Here is a 17,466-nt window from a genome sequence, read left to right as displayed (position 1 = left end):
TGTGCACAGTCAAAATGCATTCAGAAGATAACTCTAGTGTAGTTCTGCAAGACTAACTTCAGGACAGCAAAGTTACTTGACGCTATACTTGTCCCCACTTAAATCATCAAAATGCTCTAGAAGCACAGTTTGACCAAAACACAAACAAACACATTGATCAACCGCCGCTTGTCCTGTTAACTTAGTTGCTAACTTGTTAGACTGTGGCGTGATTTTATATTGAATTTGTCAAATTCTAGTTTGATGAGCACATTGATTGCCGCTTATTTTGATGGGGCGTGAAAGTTTGGAATGACATTTTGAAAGCACTGAAATGACGTTTGGGAATAGTATTTACTTTTAGTTAAAATGACGATCAAAATTGCTTAGACATAAAAGATTTTGTATCTGTAAGTAAATTATAAACTAAGTTTTGCTTGATTGAGAAATGAATACCTAGAGAGAGCTTATATAACTTACAAAATACGAGGCGATATTTGTTTGAGCGATGCGGAACTTCTTGTTGTAACTTATCTAGAAGGACCTAGAAAACAATACTGTGTTTGGAATAAATATGGCTTGTTTGAATTGCCTAGAATATTTGTTTCAATAACCCGTGGAGAGCATTTATTGAGTGCGGTTATAAGGAATAGTCGTTTAGAGAATGCTTGAGAAGGTAAAAACTAATTATATTAAAACCGTCATTGGCTTAGACCCTGAAGAATTAGATAACCAAATACCCCGCTACAAGACACAGGCCTCCTCTCATACAGAGAAGGATTGAGCGTTAATTACCATGCTTGCTCAATGCAGATCAGCGAATTTAGAATTTAAAGGTGTCCTCAAGACGTTTCTTTCACTAGAAGAGGCACATTAACGATTCAAACACAGATACATAGAAAGGTAAAACCCCATAAAATCGATCGGAAACAAAGGTTGAACTTATAAAAATATTATAATATAGGAAACGAGTTACGGAAGAAAAATGTAAATACACGTCGTTACAGGCTTTATTCCGTTTGCTTTCTTCGCTCGAAACCAGACATACTCATGCATAATTTCCTTATAACTCCACTGTATTCCAATATGACTTTGAGTAGTAAACTGCTAACTTTTAGTCGGCCGATAGTTTGTTTGAGCTCATAAATCAGTATGAAGATGAATGGTCCTCGGTACGCAACTTTAAAGATGAGATATGTAGCCGGTATAATTATCGGCACGAATCTTGAGCGCTGACCTTCACCTGCGCAGAAGTAATTTATTGGGTCCCTTTTGTGGTATGAAGTGCACAGCGCATCGCGTCATAGCCGTCACTCGGGATCGGTTCTTTGCTAATAAATAAATCACTTCTGCGCAGGTGAAGGGCAGAGCTCAAGATTCGTGCCGATGATTCTATCAGACCGATTGAAACTTTGATGGGAATCAAGACCTTCTTTAAAATAAAAATTGGCAACCAACGGGGCAACTGTTGGCCAACTATTTAGTTTGTAGTGTGTGTGTAATCTTCAGCTTTAACGTTTCTGGGAGAAAAACAATAATAATACATTATTTATTAATGTAGTATCTATTGTAATGGAGTGTGTTTTGTTTTTATTATGTAGATTCTTTTTGTTATATAAAGCGCAGTCATGAAGATGAATTTAGTTGAAAGTGGTATTTTGATTTATCTTGGAGTCGTAATAGGTTTATTTTTCCTAATTCTAATTTAATTAGGGCTATATGGGCCAAATCGTAGTTAAGAGTGCTGATTTCTAAACAATATTAGGTACAAATAGCACTTTTTAATAATCACCAAAAACACTTGAAATATTATTGAATTTACAAATTAATTTATCTATAATACTCAATTAAATTATATAGCAAAATAATGTCATTTTCAACATTCACAAAATAATAGGTATTTTAGACTTCTCGCCATCTTGTAAAAAAGATTAGATGCACATAGAATTATTGTCTTTAAAATTGTTATTTTTGTATCTCTTCGACTAAGGATCAAACCCATGTAAAAATAGTACGACGTACGTATATAATATACAATACATAAAAATCATTGTATCCATTATAGGCCACAGATCCTTGCTTGAGGCAAGACAAGACTTCATTTCGTTAATAACACAACTTTGGCGAATTCTTGCGATGTTATTCTGTATATAATATTTCCAATCGTACCTTAGTTTTCGTGTCATTGTTTTTGTTGAGGTAAAAATATAAAACATTAGCCTCTTTCCGCAGTAGGTTAAATACATTGTGATTACGATGTACGCGTAACATTTAAGTATACTTATCTTGTTGATTGTCAATTACGAACTGTTATCAGGTTATTTTATATTTTTTACCAACTTAATGCTTACGACAAATAATGTTACAATGAGTTTGTTTTTTACGGTTTCACTAAAAAAACGGGTCACCTGGTCTTTATGAATTTTGAAAACTTGGAAACGGATAAAGGTAGGCTACTTTTATCCGGGTATTAGAAAATAGTTCTCTGAAATATTAATTACAATTAAAAAAAAAATACTTTTCTTTCTACATACAGACACGAATTGGCCTTGCTCCCAAAACGGTCACCCATCCATTTACACACCTCGCTTGCTGTAGCTTAACCTTATTCGAATCCAGCTTATTTATATTTTTACGTTCATAAGTGCTTGTAAAGGCCCAAATTATATACAATGATTTGACTTTGACTTTACTAATCTATCAACTAACACAGCTTTAATATAGAAACCGCTCATTATCATAGAGATCATGCGATTACTGTACCTACAGTACGCATTGCCATAGTAAATATGAATATTTAATATTGCTATTTCTCAAAGTGGACGGATTCTAGTGTGCTAATGTGTGGTTATAGTGTCTGTAGCACTTAAGTACCTATGTATTTACCACATCTATATGCTAAGTGCGTATATTAATACATATACAGAATCAATGAGAATAGTTTAAGTGCTAGAGTTTGACTGCGACTGTGTCCACATAATTCCCAGACAGAGGCATAAATATACATAGGATAATTAGCGTATATAATATTCTGATATGTACCTTAAGTGTAGATACTACTGCCAAGGTTGCCAAATTATATTGACTTTGGTTGCACCAAACAAACATGAAAGGATAACTGCACTCATTGAACTAAATTTTAGACTATCTGTTTTCTGACAGTCAAATATTTACAAATGAATCAATCGGCTTGTTTTGCAAAAACTCTGTGTTTTAGATAGTCCATCCATGTACCAATCAATTCTATAAATAATGAAAGTCATTGATTTTCTTTGGTAAATTAATTACTAACCTCACTCAGAACTCATATAACACAAGTCTTTAATACGTAAAGTTACATAATACAGCTGCCTCCGAAACTCATGTAAACCAATGTTGACAGTAACCTCAGTACACTAACATATATGTTAGTTAATATTGATTCTAAGAAAGGACTAAATACATAGTCAACTAATAACATCTAATGAGAATTTCTAAATTAAGTGCTTTATCTCATCTGCCTAGCCTTTTCCCAATTATGTTGGGGTCGGCTTCCAGTCTAACCACAGGCAGCTGAGAACCAATGTTATACAAGAAGCGACTGCCTGTCTGACCTCCACAACCCAGTTACCTGGGCAAACTGAAACCTTTTGTAAAGACTGTCAAAGATGTACAAATGACAGCCGGGACCTACAATTTATAGTGCCATCCGAGGTGAAAATTAAATCCTTAATTCATACATAATTCCCCTTTACAACTCTTGAACAACACACTGAAATAATTTCTACTGTGAATGCAAAAAAGAATAGAATACAAAAATTCCAATATAAAATATCTATGAAAAAAAGAAGAATTTAAAAAAAAACTATGCAGAGACAGACAATATTAGCTGAACTAAATTAACAGAGATTGCACGAACGAATGAATGAATGAAAAGAACGAATGGAATTAATGAGTCTTGCAATCAATGTAAGAGTTCAATTCTTATTTTAAAATTCCAAAGTAATTTGTTCGAGAATTGACATTTCAATTCCTTTAAGGGTGTGGACTTTGAATCAGCGATTGGTATTCCAGAATGTAAATTATTCAGTATTTATTTTAAAAGGAAATTGGTTCGGTGAAGATCGAATCTGATTGTACAAGTTATAGCGAAAGAACTTTGTCTTTTAAAGCTATTTTTTCATGCGCTTTTATCTATCTTGTTTGAAACAATTATAATTGTTTTTTTAAAAAGCTCAGACGATGTATTCAGACTTTTTCTTAGTTCGGTTGTGGTTTAAAAAAAACACATCGATTTTATCTTTTTTTTAACGTTAAATCCACGTCATTAATAATACATTTAATTGTTCCTAGACCATGACTTAAAAATTTTGCAGTTTTAATACGTTCCCATAGATTTTTTTCTCAACGAATTATGTTACATTAAGCAACAAAACAGTCGAATAAGCTTTTGAGAGGCTTAAAATATTAAGCCTTAACAAACACTTACTGATGGATATAAAGTCCTGATTCTTTCTTTTCCGCCATTTTCCTGGCTCCAATCTGAATTATTTGTATCCCATCGAGTTGGGACTCAATTATCTTCTGCGTATTGCTTCATAACCAGACGAATTCGAAACGAATGTAATAAGAGATTCATATTTATTACTGTTTACTTTGTATTGTTTTGTAATAACTTGGAGATATTTGAAGACTTTGTAATTATAACTTTTGACTTTGTAACAGCTGCATGAATTGGTCAGTTATGGAAAGGCCGTAGAGGGAACTCGTTTGCAGGTAGTCGCTTATGTACTTTCCCTGTGTCCTCTCTTGTATACTATATCTCCCAATACACTGTCTCGTGTACTACCGCTATATAGTAGCTTTATGTATACTCTCCCTATGTAGTACTATGTACTTTCCATGGACTCCATAATATACTTCCCTATGTTCCCCCATATACTCCTATGTAATCTCCGAGTATGAAGACTCAAATATGTACCTACTCTCACTACGTACTCCTCCATCTGAATTTATTATATGTGAATATATGAATAACACTAAATAACAAAATTATAATTTCAAATAAATACTACCAAAAACAGTTTTTACCTTTTTCTTTACGAAATTGGATGTGCTGTCCATTTTCAAACATGTAATAGTAGCAACTTTACTAGTTTCAGTAACCTTCTAATATAGCTTCGAAACTTAGGGTTGGCTACTGAAAACCGAATACACTCACATCTTAACTATTGATGAGCAAAATTTTGCGTTTCGTAAAAGTGGTTTCAAATTCACAAGTACCTGTGATGTTTATTGATCATTCAAGTTCGATTACTAAGAAGATCTAACCCAAAATTCATACGTTGACAAAATAATGACAAAAGACAGAGATCTATGTCTATCAAAGAATGATATAACATACCTAATCTTAAACAGTAAAAACCTACCAAAACATCATTTAAGATACAAACAAGCTAAAATCATTCCCTTTATCATGCAATTTGGATAAACAAAAGCGCGAAAAACCCACTTAATCACGAGTACTTTTGCGTCAAAATTCAAAAACTCTATAAAATATTTACGTACCAGCCCTACCCTTTTAAGGTCACCCAAATCCCAAACATTGCAAAAATTCGTAACTCAGCGCTGTGTAACAAAAAAATTCGTTCTCATTACAACATTTTTACAGCATCAAAGAGTGAACGAGTGAATGAAAGAGCTAGTGAATGAATGGATTAACTGAGCGTGTCCATGATTACTTCGTGTATGGTAAAAAAATATAAAAACAATTGGTCGCTATTGTTTTAAATTCTGTTTGTATGCAACTCGGTGACGTGTGTCGGGTGCAACGTCAATTGTTTTAAAAACTTTGTGAATGCGTTTGAAAATGAGTTTGTGTTACGTGTTACAATTTCATTGACGGTCGTGTTTGTTTTGTTCGATAAGTAAGTTGTTTTTTATTGTTTATTGCTTTTTCTTTTTTATTGTGTTGGTTGAAAATGGTGGTTCTTTGGCTATCATTATTACAGATAGGTATAGCCAGAAAGTGATTGTGTGTAGTTGGTTGAGAAGGTCAGTGGGCAATCGCTCCAAGTAAATCACTGGTACTCAGCTGCATCGGGTGAGACTGGAAGCCGACCCCAATAGAGTAGGGAAAGGCTAGTCAAAAGATGGTGATTGTTACATAGCGTCTTTGTATCGAAATTCAAGAAGATACTAACTTCAGTTTACGTAAATTCAAATCGGAGTTTTAGTAGTTCAACAACCCTATATTAATGTTAATAAAAAACATCCACCCTTAACCTTATCAATATATCATCAAAAAAAAAAACATAAGAAAAATATTTGCGTTCCTCAATAAAAACATTAAAAAAGGTCCCCGTATTAAAGGACCAAACCCTTTAGTAAATATTGGACGATCCGAAAACTAATGAAATAGAAATAAGGGACACTTCGACAAACATGTTCTGAGCGAAGTTAATATTAACAATGATCAAAGCTTACTTACAGGAGTTAATTAAAACGCTGGCGAACAAAATCCATGTGAAATACATCTTCATTGAATATCTGGAACAAACAGAAAATTTATATTTTAATAAGTTTGTATGTACTTTCTAAGTATATTTTTGACACCATTGGCTGATAAAAAGGTGAAAGAAAACATCTTTAGGAAACCTGGACTATAAAGTCTGAAATCAACAACCAGCATTGAGCAAGCGTGGTTATTGATGCTCAATCCTTCTCCGTGTGAGAGGAGGCCGCAGCCCAGCAGTGGGACGATAAAAATGCTGTAACAGTACCAGAACAGTGACTCAAGTAATAGCTACAGGTATCACCACATAACTATGCAATTCTGAAGTTAGCCATTTTACTCCATACGCTTACTTACTTACGCTATTTTCTGACTATTTAGTATGAATATATTCATACTAAATAGTCAGAAGTTTGCTTTTCTATTGATTTCATAATAGTCACAATAATATGATGAAAACACTTCTGTTCTGCGTCTACTGATGTGCCATATGGCTGACTTCAAAATTGCAAAGTTACGTGACGCGAAAGTATACACGTCTCGAGCGATCCGCTTAGAACGGTCACTAACAAATGCTGTGACTTTTGAACATTACCTATTATTTGTAGGAAAAATAGAAAAACTAGGCACTAACATAACAATTATCAAATATATAGTTTTACATAATACATTCGTATTTTAGCAAACCAAAGCAATATAGCGTGTAGTAACGTTTGAAAAGCGTAGTTTGTTTCGTACAAGCTTCGCTGGTGGAGCATCGCGGTTTCAGTATTTTGGCTTGCACCAAATTACTTACACGCAACACTGTTCTAGGAAAGGCTAAAATTTCGAATTTAATTTGGCTTATTTTGGTCCTTTTGCTTTATAAATGCAGTTTAAATTGACGCATACAAGTTTTTTTACGGACACTAAGTATGTTTTTCTAATTATATAGTCTTAATTTAGGACTTCGTTTCCAGTATACACCGTGGTCACTGGGTCGACTTTTTGTTGTTTTTTTCCTGACTGACCCTCAGCCGGGCAAAGGCCTTCCCATTTCATATCCACAGCTGTCGATACTGAAAATGTTTCTACCAATCAGGTTTCTACGCGTCCAGATCATCTCGCCAATTCTAAAGCCCTATACCTTATCTCCGGCGGCAGTCTTGAATGTTGATAGATAGAAGCGTACAAGGTTACTTTCCAGCAATATAATTAACACCAGAAGAAAAGCAAGAAATGTAGAAGAGAATAGATGATTGTTATTTAGAAATGACACTGAACCCCTATTTTTTTTTTCTAAGATCAATTTATAAGCTATGTTACGTGTGTCACAGACTCCGTTGCTATCCGTGAAATCCGTGTCTTATATTTCGATAATATCGCGTTTAATATAGTTATTGGTTTTCCAATAATAAATACCTATCTTTTGTAAAATGAATAAATAACATAATAATCAAAGTAAAACGTACAAAAGAGATCATTTTATGTAGTAAATAATTCTGAACATTTTGAAATGTAATGTAATTTAAATACAGTATTATTAACTTTCACAAACCACTTCGTGATACAATTAAATACCTTTTATTTCAAACCAATATAATTTAACTGTATTTCAATTCTGTTAACTACTGGCTATTTGGTCAGTGGTTATTGAAAAAACATAGATTTTATTTCAAAAATACCATTAGAAATCAATCCCCCGACAACTTATATCTTTTATATTTTATTTATTTATACACATATTTCAATTTTTGATGAAGCATGCTTTCTACTTTTTAAATATAATTTTGTTTCTGTCTGACAAACTGAGAAAAGGTTTAGCAATTGATATTATAATAATATATCCTACTAATATGTATTACAAAGTTTGTGATTTCTTATGTTTGTTCCTCAATCATGCTTTAATTGCCCACCAGATTTTTATGAAACATGTCTGTAGACTATACATATTTACTTTATCACGGCTACTTTTACAGGTGCGTGATATTCGTAGTTTTTAGCAAGTGACTTCTCATTTTTCCTTCAACTAAAAACTTTCCCTATCTTATATCAACCAAAAATTACACTAATAAACACAAGAGCCTTATACTTCAGCTAAAAGAAAAAAATAATAATAATTATTAATTAAATATCCCCGTTGGAAAGGGAGCTAAATTTAACTTCGAATATCCGCTCCGTTCACTGATCAAAGAGCCGAATACTAATAGCTTATGAACAATTAACCTGTACCTATATTTTTATATATTATATCCATTATGGTGGGAAGATTATTTTAAGGCAGTAGGTACATGCTATTAATAAATGTCATTGAACATCCTTGGCAGTCGTTACGGGTAGTCAGAAGCCTGTAAGCCTGACACCAGTCTAACTAAGCGGTACTGGGTTGCCCGGGTAACTGGGTTGTGGGGGTCAGATAGGGCAGTCGACCTTATAAAGCACTGGTACTAAGCTACATCCGGTTAGGCTGAAAGCCGACCCCAACATAGTTAGGAATAAGGCTCGGAGGATGATGAGGTATATCATAGTAATATGTGAAGGGAAAACTTTGTTATTAAAAAAACACGCTTTTTGCAACGTTTCTTAGCTAATCATGTATTGTCATCAAACTCAGAGCGTGTGCAAAATTTCATCCTAATCGAAGGCCGGGAAGTGGGTCAAATTAGGATACCAGGATTTTCTTACATACATAGTTACAAGTGAAGCCAAATATAAGCGTGTTAAAAATACTCACATGCATCTGATTATCACTATTGTACCTACATGAAGAAACTGCCTATCTGACCTCCTCAAGCTAGTTACCTGGGCAACCCGATACAACTTGGTAAGACTGGTTGTTGACTTACTGGCTTCTGACTACCAAAGTTGTTCAAATTACAGAAAAGGATAATATTAAAAAAAAATGAAGAATAAACAAAAGTAGATAATTATGTTGCCAGTCAAAACTCCGAAAGCAGATGTTATCAGAAATTAAGATAAAGTCATAAGCATGAAAACCTCGTTCGTTTTAGAAGTCGGTTAAAAATATATCAAAACAAATCTTCACCAATCCGGAATCCTAAAACCAGCTAGATCAATACAAAAAAAACCGGCCAAGTGCGAGTCGGACTCGTGCACGAAGGGTTCCGTAAATTACAGTTAAATCAACCTATCTCAAAAACTATAAGAGATACTTTGATCAAACCAAAAATCGTTGAAAGAGTTAATTAGCATGCATCACCTCTATTTTTTTTAGAATTTTATACCCCGTAGTTATAAAAATAGAGGGGGGGGACATACTTTTTACGACTTTGAGAGCTGATATCTCAAAAACCGTTCACTTTAAGAAAAATGTTTTTTAGAAAACTTTATATCATTTTAAAAGACCTTTCCATTGATACCCCACACGGGTATGTACATCGAAAAAAAAAATTTCATCCCTCAGTTACATGTATGGGGGGCCCCACCCCCAATTCTTTTTTTTACTATTTAGTGTCATATTTTTGTAGCGGTTCATACAACACATATTCCCATCAAATTTCATCACTGTAGTACTTATAGTTTCCGAGTAAATCGGCTGTGACAGACGGACAGACGGACAGACGGACAGACGGACAGACGGACATGACGAAACTATAAGGGTTCCGTTTTTGCCATTTTGGCTACGGAACCCTAACAAATACAAAACAGGTACCCTACAACAGTATGTTCGCAAAAAATCTCTTCCTCCAAAGCATTTTGATTGAAAACTCCGCAAAGTTCCGAGTTTCGATTCAAATCGATTCCTGAATAAAAAGTTTCGTTGTTATTTTGTATCGAGATGCAACAAAGCTTTTGAAACGACCTCGTGCTGACTGAGGCTGTAGCAATGCTATCAAAACGATATGTCGAGATGTAAATATATCGATATCTATCATCTAGTATCGATAAGAATCGAGTATCTTAAAAATGTCGCGTGATAGGTTTTGGTGTCAAGTAAGGTAAGGCTAAGATTTTAATTAAAGTTAATATCTAATTGACATAAATTAAAATCTTAGGTTAGCGTTTATTTGTTGCCTTGTAAAATACCTACCCTATTTTGGAAGTTTATCATTTGTCAATCTTTAACAGGCGTTGATTCTGAATCTCAAAAAATTTGTCTACTACCTTTGCTTGTAATAACAGTTTACATTTCTTGGAGTGGTTTTCGTGCATGGAGTATATTCAGTAATATCAGAAGTGATTTAAAACCTACCTATTTGGTTATAAAAATCTCAATTTTAAGGCTTTAATATTACCGATTGTTCAAAACAATAAAATATTGTATTTATGTTTCCGTCATCATTTCTTATTCACACACAATTTTAGGCATGAAAAACATGCAAATTCATAAATTATTAGCAAAAATACGTGTAGACACAATATTTGCTTTTGAACAGGTCATTCGTATACAATGATATTTCCTTTTTACATCATTGATGGCAAACCTTTTATCGATATTATTGCCTGAAAAAAAAAAACACATAAAACCTTCAATTTATCTGTGGTACGATTTCGTAGGAATAATGCTGTCATTCTGTTTTTAAATGTGCTGGCTGGTTATATTTTCCCATTGACGAGAATTTATTTTTAAATCGTTGTTCGAATTTGCGAAAATTGCGTTCTGGAACGTTTTGCTTTTGGGATTTAGATATAGCTATGCTATGTTGTTTTTATTTTTATTGGTTTTCTGTGAACAGAGGTTAGGTGGTTTTATGTCTGTGGATTTGAACAATTGACTGACTAGGTTACATTAATATCAAGCGAAAACGTGAGTATTTAATTGTCGTTTTAAAACCATAATAAAACCTATATATTTCTATGTAGTGTTGTATGTGTAGTTAGAGATTTTATATCTTGCACTTACTTACATACAAACTTACCAAATTGTACATTATCCTACTCGATATGGTCAGATAGAATGTTACTTGTGAGAACGGCAGATAGAATAGTACGTATGGACGAAGAAAACTTGCCATAAAATTGGGATAAGGACAGGAGGATGATAATGAGTCTGACACTTCCTCACGCTGCACCCACAGCATAAGGGGTCATTTGATGATTTTCCACTACGAAAAGGTACCTCTATGAATCATACTTTTACCACATATTAAGCTGAAACTGCATAAAGGTCCAAACAAGCCTATCACAACGGTATGTCTTTAAAAAAACTGACATAAATTTATTCATGAGGCTCTGATCGCGTTTCAGATAGGTCCCTTGTGGTTTTATCGCCGTGTTTACTGCGGTAACGCGGCGACAACGCTGCGGTTACGCTTGTACTAAAATAGCCGCAGTAAAATTTGTAGATTTTGTTAAGTATGGCGATGTTTTACGTTTTCGTTCTAATGTTTGGGGGGTGTTAAAACTGTGTGTATTGTTGCAAAAATGGTAGATTTTCTTCTTAAATATTTTTCTCAATGAATTAATTGTTTTATTACTACCATCCACAGCTTTATAAGCGTAAGTGTTTTTTGTGTGTGTTACTCAAACACGCTGGAACGACTGAACCGATTAGGGTAAGGGATAGTTAGTACTCGACAATGAACATAGAGGCAGACAGACGACCTTATAAAGGTCGCCGGAAGACGCTGGATGCAGGTCGCTTCCAACAGGTATCTATGGAGATCTAAGGGGAGGCTTATGTTCAGCAGTGGACGTCCTATGGCTGAGATGATGATGATGATGAATGAACATAGGCAATTTTTTCCGCTGTATGGAAGTCATTCTTCTGAATCATGAGTGTAACCATGCCAAAACCCAGTAACTAATATAATTTACTTTTTGATGCTCCTCTAATAATTAAATTAAATACCATCCTAAACAAATTACCCCCGTACATTGCCAAATATTCTGAAAACAACGATAAACAGACCATTTTCTTAGAACATCGTAAGACGCCTTTGTATTCAAATAGGCTTTAACGAAGTTAATTTACATTGTACTAACGTTATATCTAATTATGTGAGTCGAGAATTCGATTTTGTGCCTTAAGCATTAATTATTGCTGTCCTAATTGGACTAGAATTAATTTTATTACGATCATTGTACGGTTTTGGGGAAGATAGCCCAGATAGACGATAATTCTGGCTTATAAATCGATTTAGGATCGATTTTGTTGTAAATTATGAGGCTAGTCGATTTTATATCGAGTAATTATGAAAAAAAATGTCGTCATTATAGCTTAATATTACCTTATACCTATATCATAACTGTAGTGTTCTTTCTACTTGTATCTCCATAATTGCGTGAGAGAAGTCATAGACTACTTTTACTCGGCTGCGGGAAGTGGTTCTCCCAGACCGTATATGAAGCCACGGGAAACGGCTTGTTATATTATATTATCTCAGTTGATATACATATTGCATTTTAATAACACACTTGTACAAATATTTTCATGTCAACGTCCACATAAATAAAAAATGTGCTCATAAAACTTCAAGTACTCACAACTCCCAAAATGAAAACAGGACTCCACTAAAAGATTGATAAAAGTATGATACCAAAAACTATTACAGAGCTCCCAAGAGGCTCACAAACTCACTACGAAAAATTCTATCATTGTCTATTCATAAAACGAGAATAAGAAAGCTCGAAAACACGTAAAAGGGGAGATTCCACCACAGCGTATACTGTCTTCTAGACAATAAACAAATGCGTGCGAACATTACTATAATGTAGGCTAAATTGCAACCTTTGTGCGCGAACGTAAGCTAGTAGGAGAGTCACGTCGACGTTCATTTGTTTTTTCGTTCGCTTTGGTGGAATCTCCCCATAACAAGTAACTTTACCCACGTCAGAAAATATGACAAGTGACATCCAGCAAAATAATAGACTGTCATACAGTCGCATTATTATTATTTGTATCTTGTTCTCTTCATAACGAGACGTCCGGCGCCTGCCATAAAAATCATAGCCACGTGTTTTTCTTTTCTTAGAAATGTTCTTGCTATGTCTTTTACGTAAGGATTGGTGCTTTATCATTTTTAATGATGCTCGCAGCTAGATGTTTGTGAAAGGTTTTATTCAAATACTAGCTTTTGCCCGCAACTTCGTTCGCGTGAAATAGTGACTACCAGCAGATTTTTGATTTGACCAATAGATGGCGCTATATGTCCGGAATAATTTTATTTTTATTTTTTTTTGTAATAAAAACTATCCTATGTCCTTTCTCAAGTTTCAAACTATGTCTGTACCAAATTTCACACAAATTGGTTCAGTAGTTTAGGCGTGAAGAAAAGACAGACAGACAGACAGAAAGACAGACAGACAGACAGACAGAGTTACTTTCGCATTTATAATATTAGTTTGGATAAACACGTTTGTTGGATAATTTATACGTAAAAATACAAAACTCGTGAACGCAACATGTTTTTGTGACAGACAGACTGACATGACGAAATGACAAGGGTCCGTTGTTTCAAAACGCAGGTACTTATATATCTACCAGTATATATATAATATAGGGGAAGTCTAAAATTCCGAAAATGTACAAACTCTGTACAGAGAACCTAACAAAATAATTAACTGTCATGAATATTACCTACTTATTTGTTTACAAATCGTTTGAAAATTTTCCAAGACGGCCATTATCCTTGTTTGAATATTTTGCAAACTTGTAGCAAGGTAATTATAGGTATAGGTTTTGTTGATCATACAAGAAAAGTAAACCATTTATTTGCGATACAGTAAAATAAACATTTCAATGAAAAAATACTTCTTGCTTATATGAGTATGTTGGTCAATGGATAGATATAATTTTTGCTTTTTAACTTTTCAATTTCAATTTTTCAGATAGACAGAATCGTCTTAAATATATAGATACGATTAATATCGGTGACCATTGCAGAATATACCCTACTGAAATGCTCAAAAGTTACAAATAAAAAGGGACCATCGCAAAACTATCATTCAAAAAGTCAAAAATAATATACGAAGCACTGTAACTACTTATCTCTACTTTCATATCGGGTCAAGTTCAAAACAATAATTCATTAATAGGTGAAAACTAAAGCGGTACACCTACATAAAAGTAACTAAAATTTCCACATAAAAGCCTCTATGAAGTCATTCGCAAACCATCCGCACTTTAAAAATATCACAACATTTTTCAACCGGATAACTCTGGGCAAAATAACACCGTGTAATGATGCTTGGTCAGATCCCCGTTAATACACAGATAAAGCATAAAGCCAGTAATACAAAGCTTCACACTAGACCTGTATAAAAACCCTAGGGAAATTATTGGGAGAACACTAAATATGGCACATAATTTGATGATGTCCTTCTAGCCGATTATCGGCTACAGCGGCTGTAATTCTCATATAAGGAGATGAACCAACTGCGCATTATAGTGCACAAGCATTTCCGCAAACACAGGTGCACTCACTATTCCTTCACTCTCATAACCCTCTGGGACGGCAATCCGACACGACTGGAGAGAGATCAGACGCAGGACCGACATTTACATGCTCACCGATCCACGGATATCAATCACCAACTACCAGGCACCATTTGATTATGCTTTGTGAAAGTTTCTAAAACCCACAAAGCAGCCCGACCCGGGAATCGAACTTGAGACCTCGTGCACAGCTAGACACAGCAACGAGGCATTTCACCCTCGTTAATACACAGATAAAGTCAGTAACAAAGCTTCATACTAGACCTGTATTGAAGCCAGCCCTAGGGAAATTATTGGGTGAACACTAAATATGGCACATGATTTATAGTGCGCCACGGAGAACCAAATCACTAGCAGAGGTGCCATAACAAACCATTGGGGCCTACTAGGGCCAAGTCCAGCCGGGGCTGCGGGGTTATACGAAAGAGTTACCGCGGCCCTGGTACATAAAGGGCTTAAGAAGGAACATGGTGTGTTTTAGTTAGTAAGAGTCTGACACTTCCTCATGCTGCACCTACAGCGAGAGAATCATTTGATGATTTTGCATCAGAAAATGACCTACAAAAGTAGTGCGCTAAAATGCGGGTGAGTGCGGGACGAGGAACGTTACTGTTTTTGCCCTTATACATCTTCTTTGGACCCGACCATTTTTGTAATACCAATTAACGTTGACAGATGTGTCAAAGAACCCGAATATACTGTCACTCGTAAGTGATCGTTTTGGTCATGCCCACCGTAGTAATTTGACCTACAAGAAGACGCCTGACCTACCTGCATTATGGCATCTCCGCTCTTTCTTTACTCCATGGTATGCGCTAACCTTAATTCAGTTTAAATATCATTGGAGCACATATTTTGGAGGTCCCGTGCTTCGGTTAACCAATGTAGGGTTATTGTACTCAATATAATGTAGGGAATTTAGTAGTGAATGTGTATGAAATTCTTTTAAATATTTCACACTGCACTTTTGTCTTTCTGTCTTACTACCTTTTACGTCAAAATATATTAACTAAATTAAATCAGGTGTTTTTTACATGAAGACTACAATGTAGCTTCCATACATTTCTTTGTACCCTAAAACACAAATTACTTAATAGTAGTAAGAACTTATGTATGTATCTTATCCCGGTACGGGCAGTAGTTTCCTCGGGACGCGGTTGAAATCACGGGAAAACGGCTAGTATTGATATATTTTTTCATATCGAAGCAGTCAATAGCAAAATAACTCTATAGTTACATAATTACATCAGATTAAAAGAAGGACGTCTAGATCTGAGGAAAAGATAACTGTACAGCATTATCTTAAAATCTAAAAAAAAAAAACAAGTAAATAATAATTATATTAATTTAACAATATTGCCCAATAGGAAATACTCCCATTAAAACTATCCTTATTGACGTAAATATAGGCAATTATAAAATCAAAAGCTATTATTTTAAACCTTGAAATAACCTTTTGAAATGAGCAATTCCCTGTAGACTAATATAATTTCATAGCAACCAGTAAATAGGTACCTGTATCAAATTTTGGCTCCGTTTATATTTCTACGAATTATATTGAAACTAGGCTTTTGTTAGTGTTTGTATAGGTACCTTTATCACATTACATCACATCTATACTCTATACTAATATTATAAAGAGGAAAACTTAGTTTGGTTGTTTGTAATGGATGAACTAAAAAACGAATGGACCGATTAAAAAAAATGAGAATGTAACTCTGCCTGTCGCTCTTTCACGCAGAAACTACTCAACTGATTTAAATGACATGAGGCATACATACTACCTAGAAACTCAGAAAGAACATTAGGTACATACTTTTTGTATTTCTGCTACATAGGTGGAACCGCGTGGAAAAGCTAGTATATTATTAACTGTGAAAGTTTCCAAAAACAACTGAACTTTTACTGAAACTAAGCGGTAATAAAGCTTTATATTAGAATAACATATTATAATTTAAGTTGTATCCGGGTGCGGGAAATTGTTCTCTCGGGACGTAGTTTGGTCCACGGGAAACAAAGAATGTATAATATTTATAAGTAATTACATGCATAACTGGTATAGTAATTAATGTACTTTATAACGTTCTCAAGAAAAGGTATGGAGAACCAAAGCCTGATATCGTGATTTTTTTTCTCTATAAATATATTTTTTCACTCCAAATCTAACCACCCCATAAACAGACATTAGGCACTCTTATGACTCATTAACTTCACGCATCCACAAAAATTAACCTTCCAACCACAAACCAGATAATCAACCCTAAAATACCAACCGAAACCCTGAAACGGGCACAAGAAAAAAAACCCGAAAAAAAATCTATCCCCTTCGTATTTTATTCAGCACTTTTATAGGCCTAACCGGAAGGGTCCGGGAGACCAGGGTCCGAATTCTATAATTACATCCTAAAGGTCCAAGGGGGTTTGGACCCCTCTTTTTACATATTCATAGGGGAAATTGACTTCCGTTGTGGGGTAAAGAACTCGCCGAACAAATCCAGTAAAAGTTTTTAACCTTTTTTTTGTTATATTTTTTTCCGATTGATCTTTTTTATTTGTTGCGTTGAGTTCGGGATATGAAGAGTTTTATATGGTAGATTTTTTGGTAATTGTGTTGACA

At 34.5% G+C, this 17,466-nt stretch overlaps 1 protein-coding gene across 1 annotated transcript in view; it reads right to left on the bottom strand.

The window, feature by feature from the left end:
• Nucleotides 1-17,466, bottom strand: part of LOC110371181 (cell adhesion molecule Dscam2) — a 120,921-nt gene that overhangs the window by 92,015 nt on the left and 11,440 nt on the right. Inside the window, 1 exon segment of the mRNA XM_064041208.1 lies at nucleotides 6,449-6,507. Within this exon segment, the coding sequence (XP_063897278.1) occupies nucleotides 6,449-6,500 (52 nt within the window). The 5' untranslated portion in view covers nucleotides 6,501-6,507.

Source organism: Helicoverpa armigera, chromosome 24 (assembly GCF_030705265.1).
Source record: "Helicoverpa armigera isolate CAAS_96S chromosome 24, ASM3070526v1, whole genome shotgun sequence".
NCBI classification, from domain to species: Eukaryota; Metazoa; Arthropoda; class Insecta; order Lepidoptera; family Noctuidae; genus Helicoverpa; species Helicoverpa armigera.
This window is presented reverse-complemented; position numbering and strand designations above follow the sequence as displayed.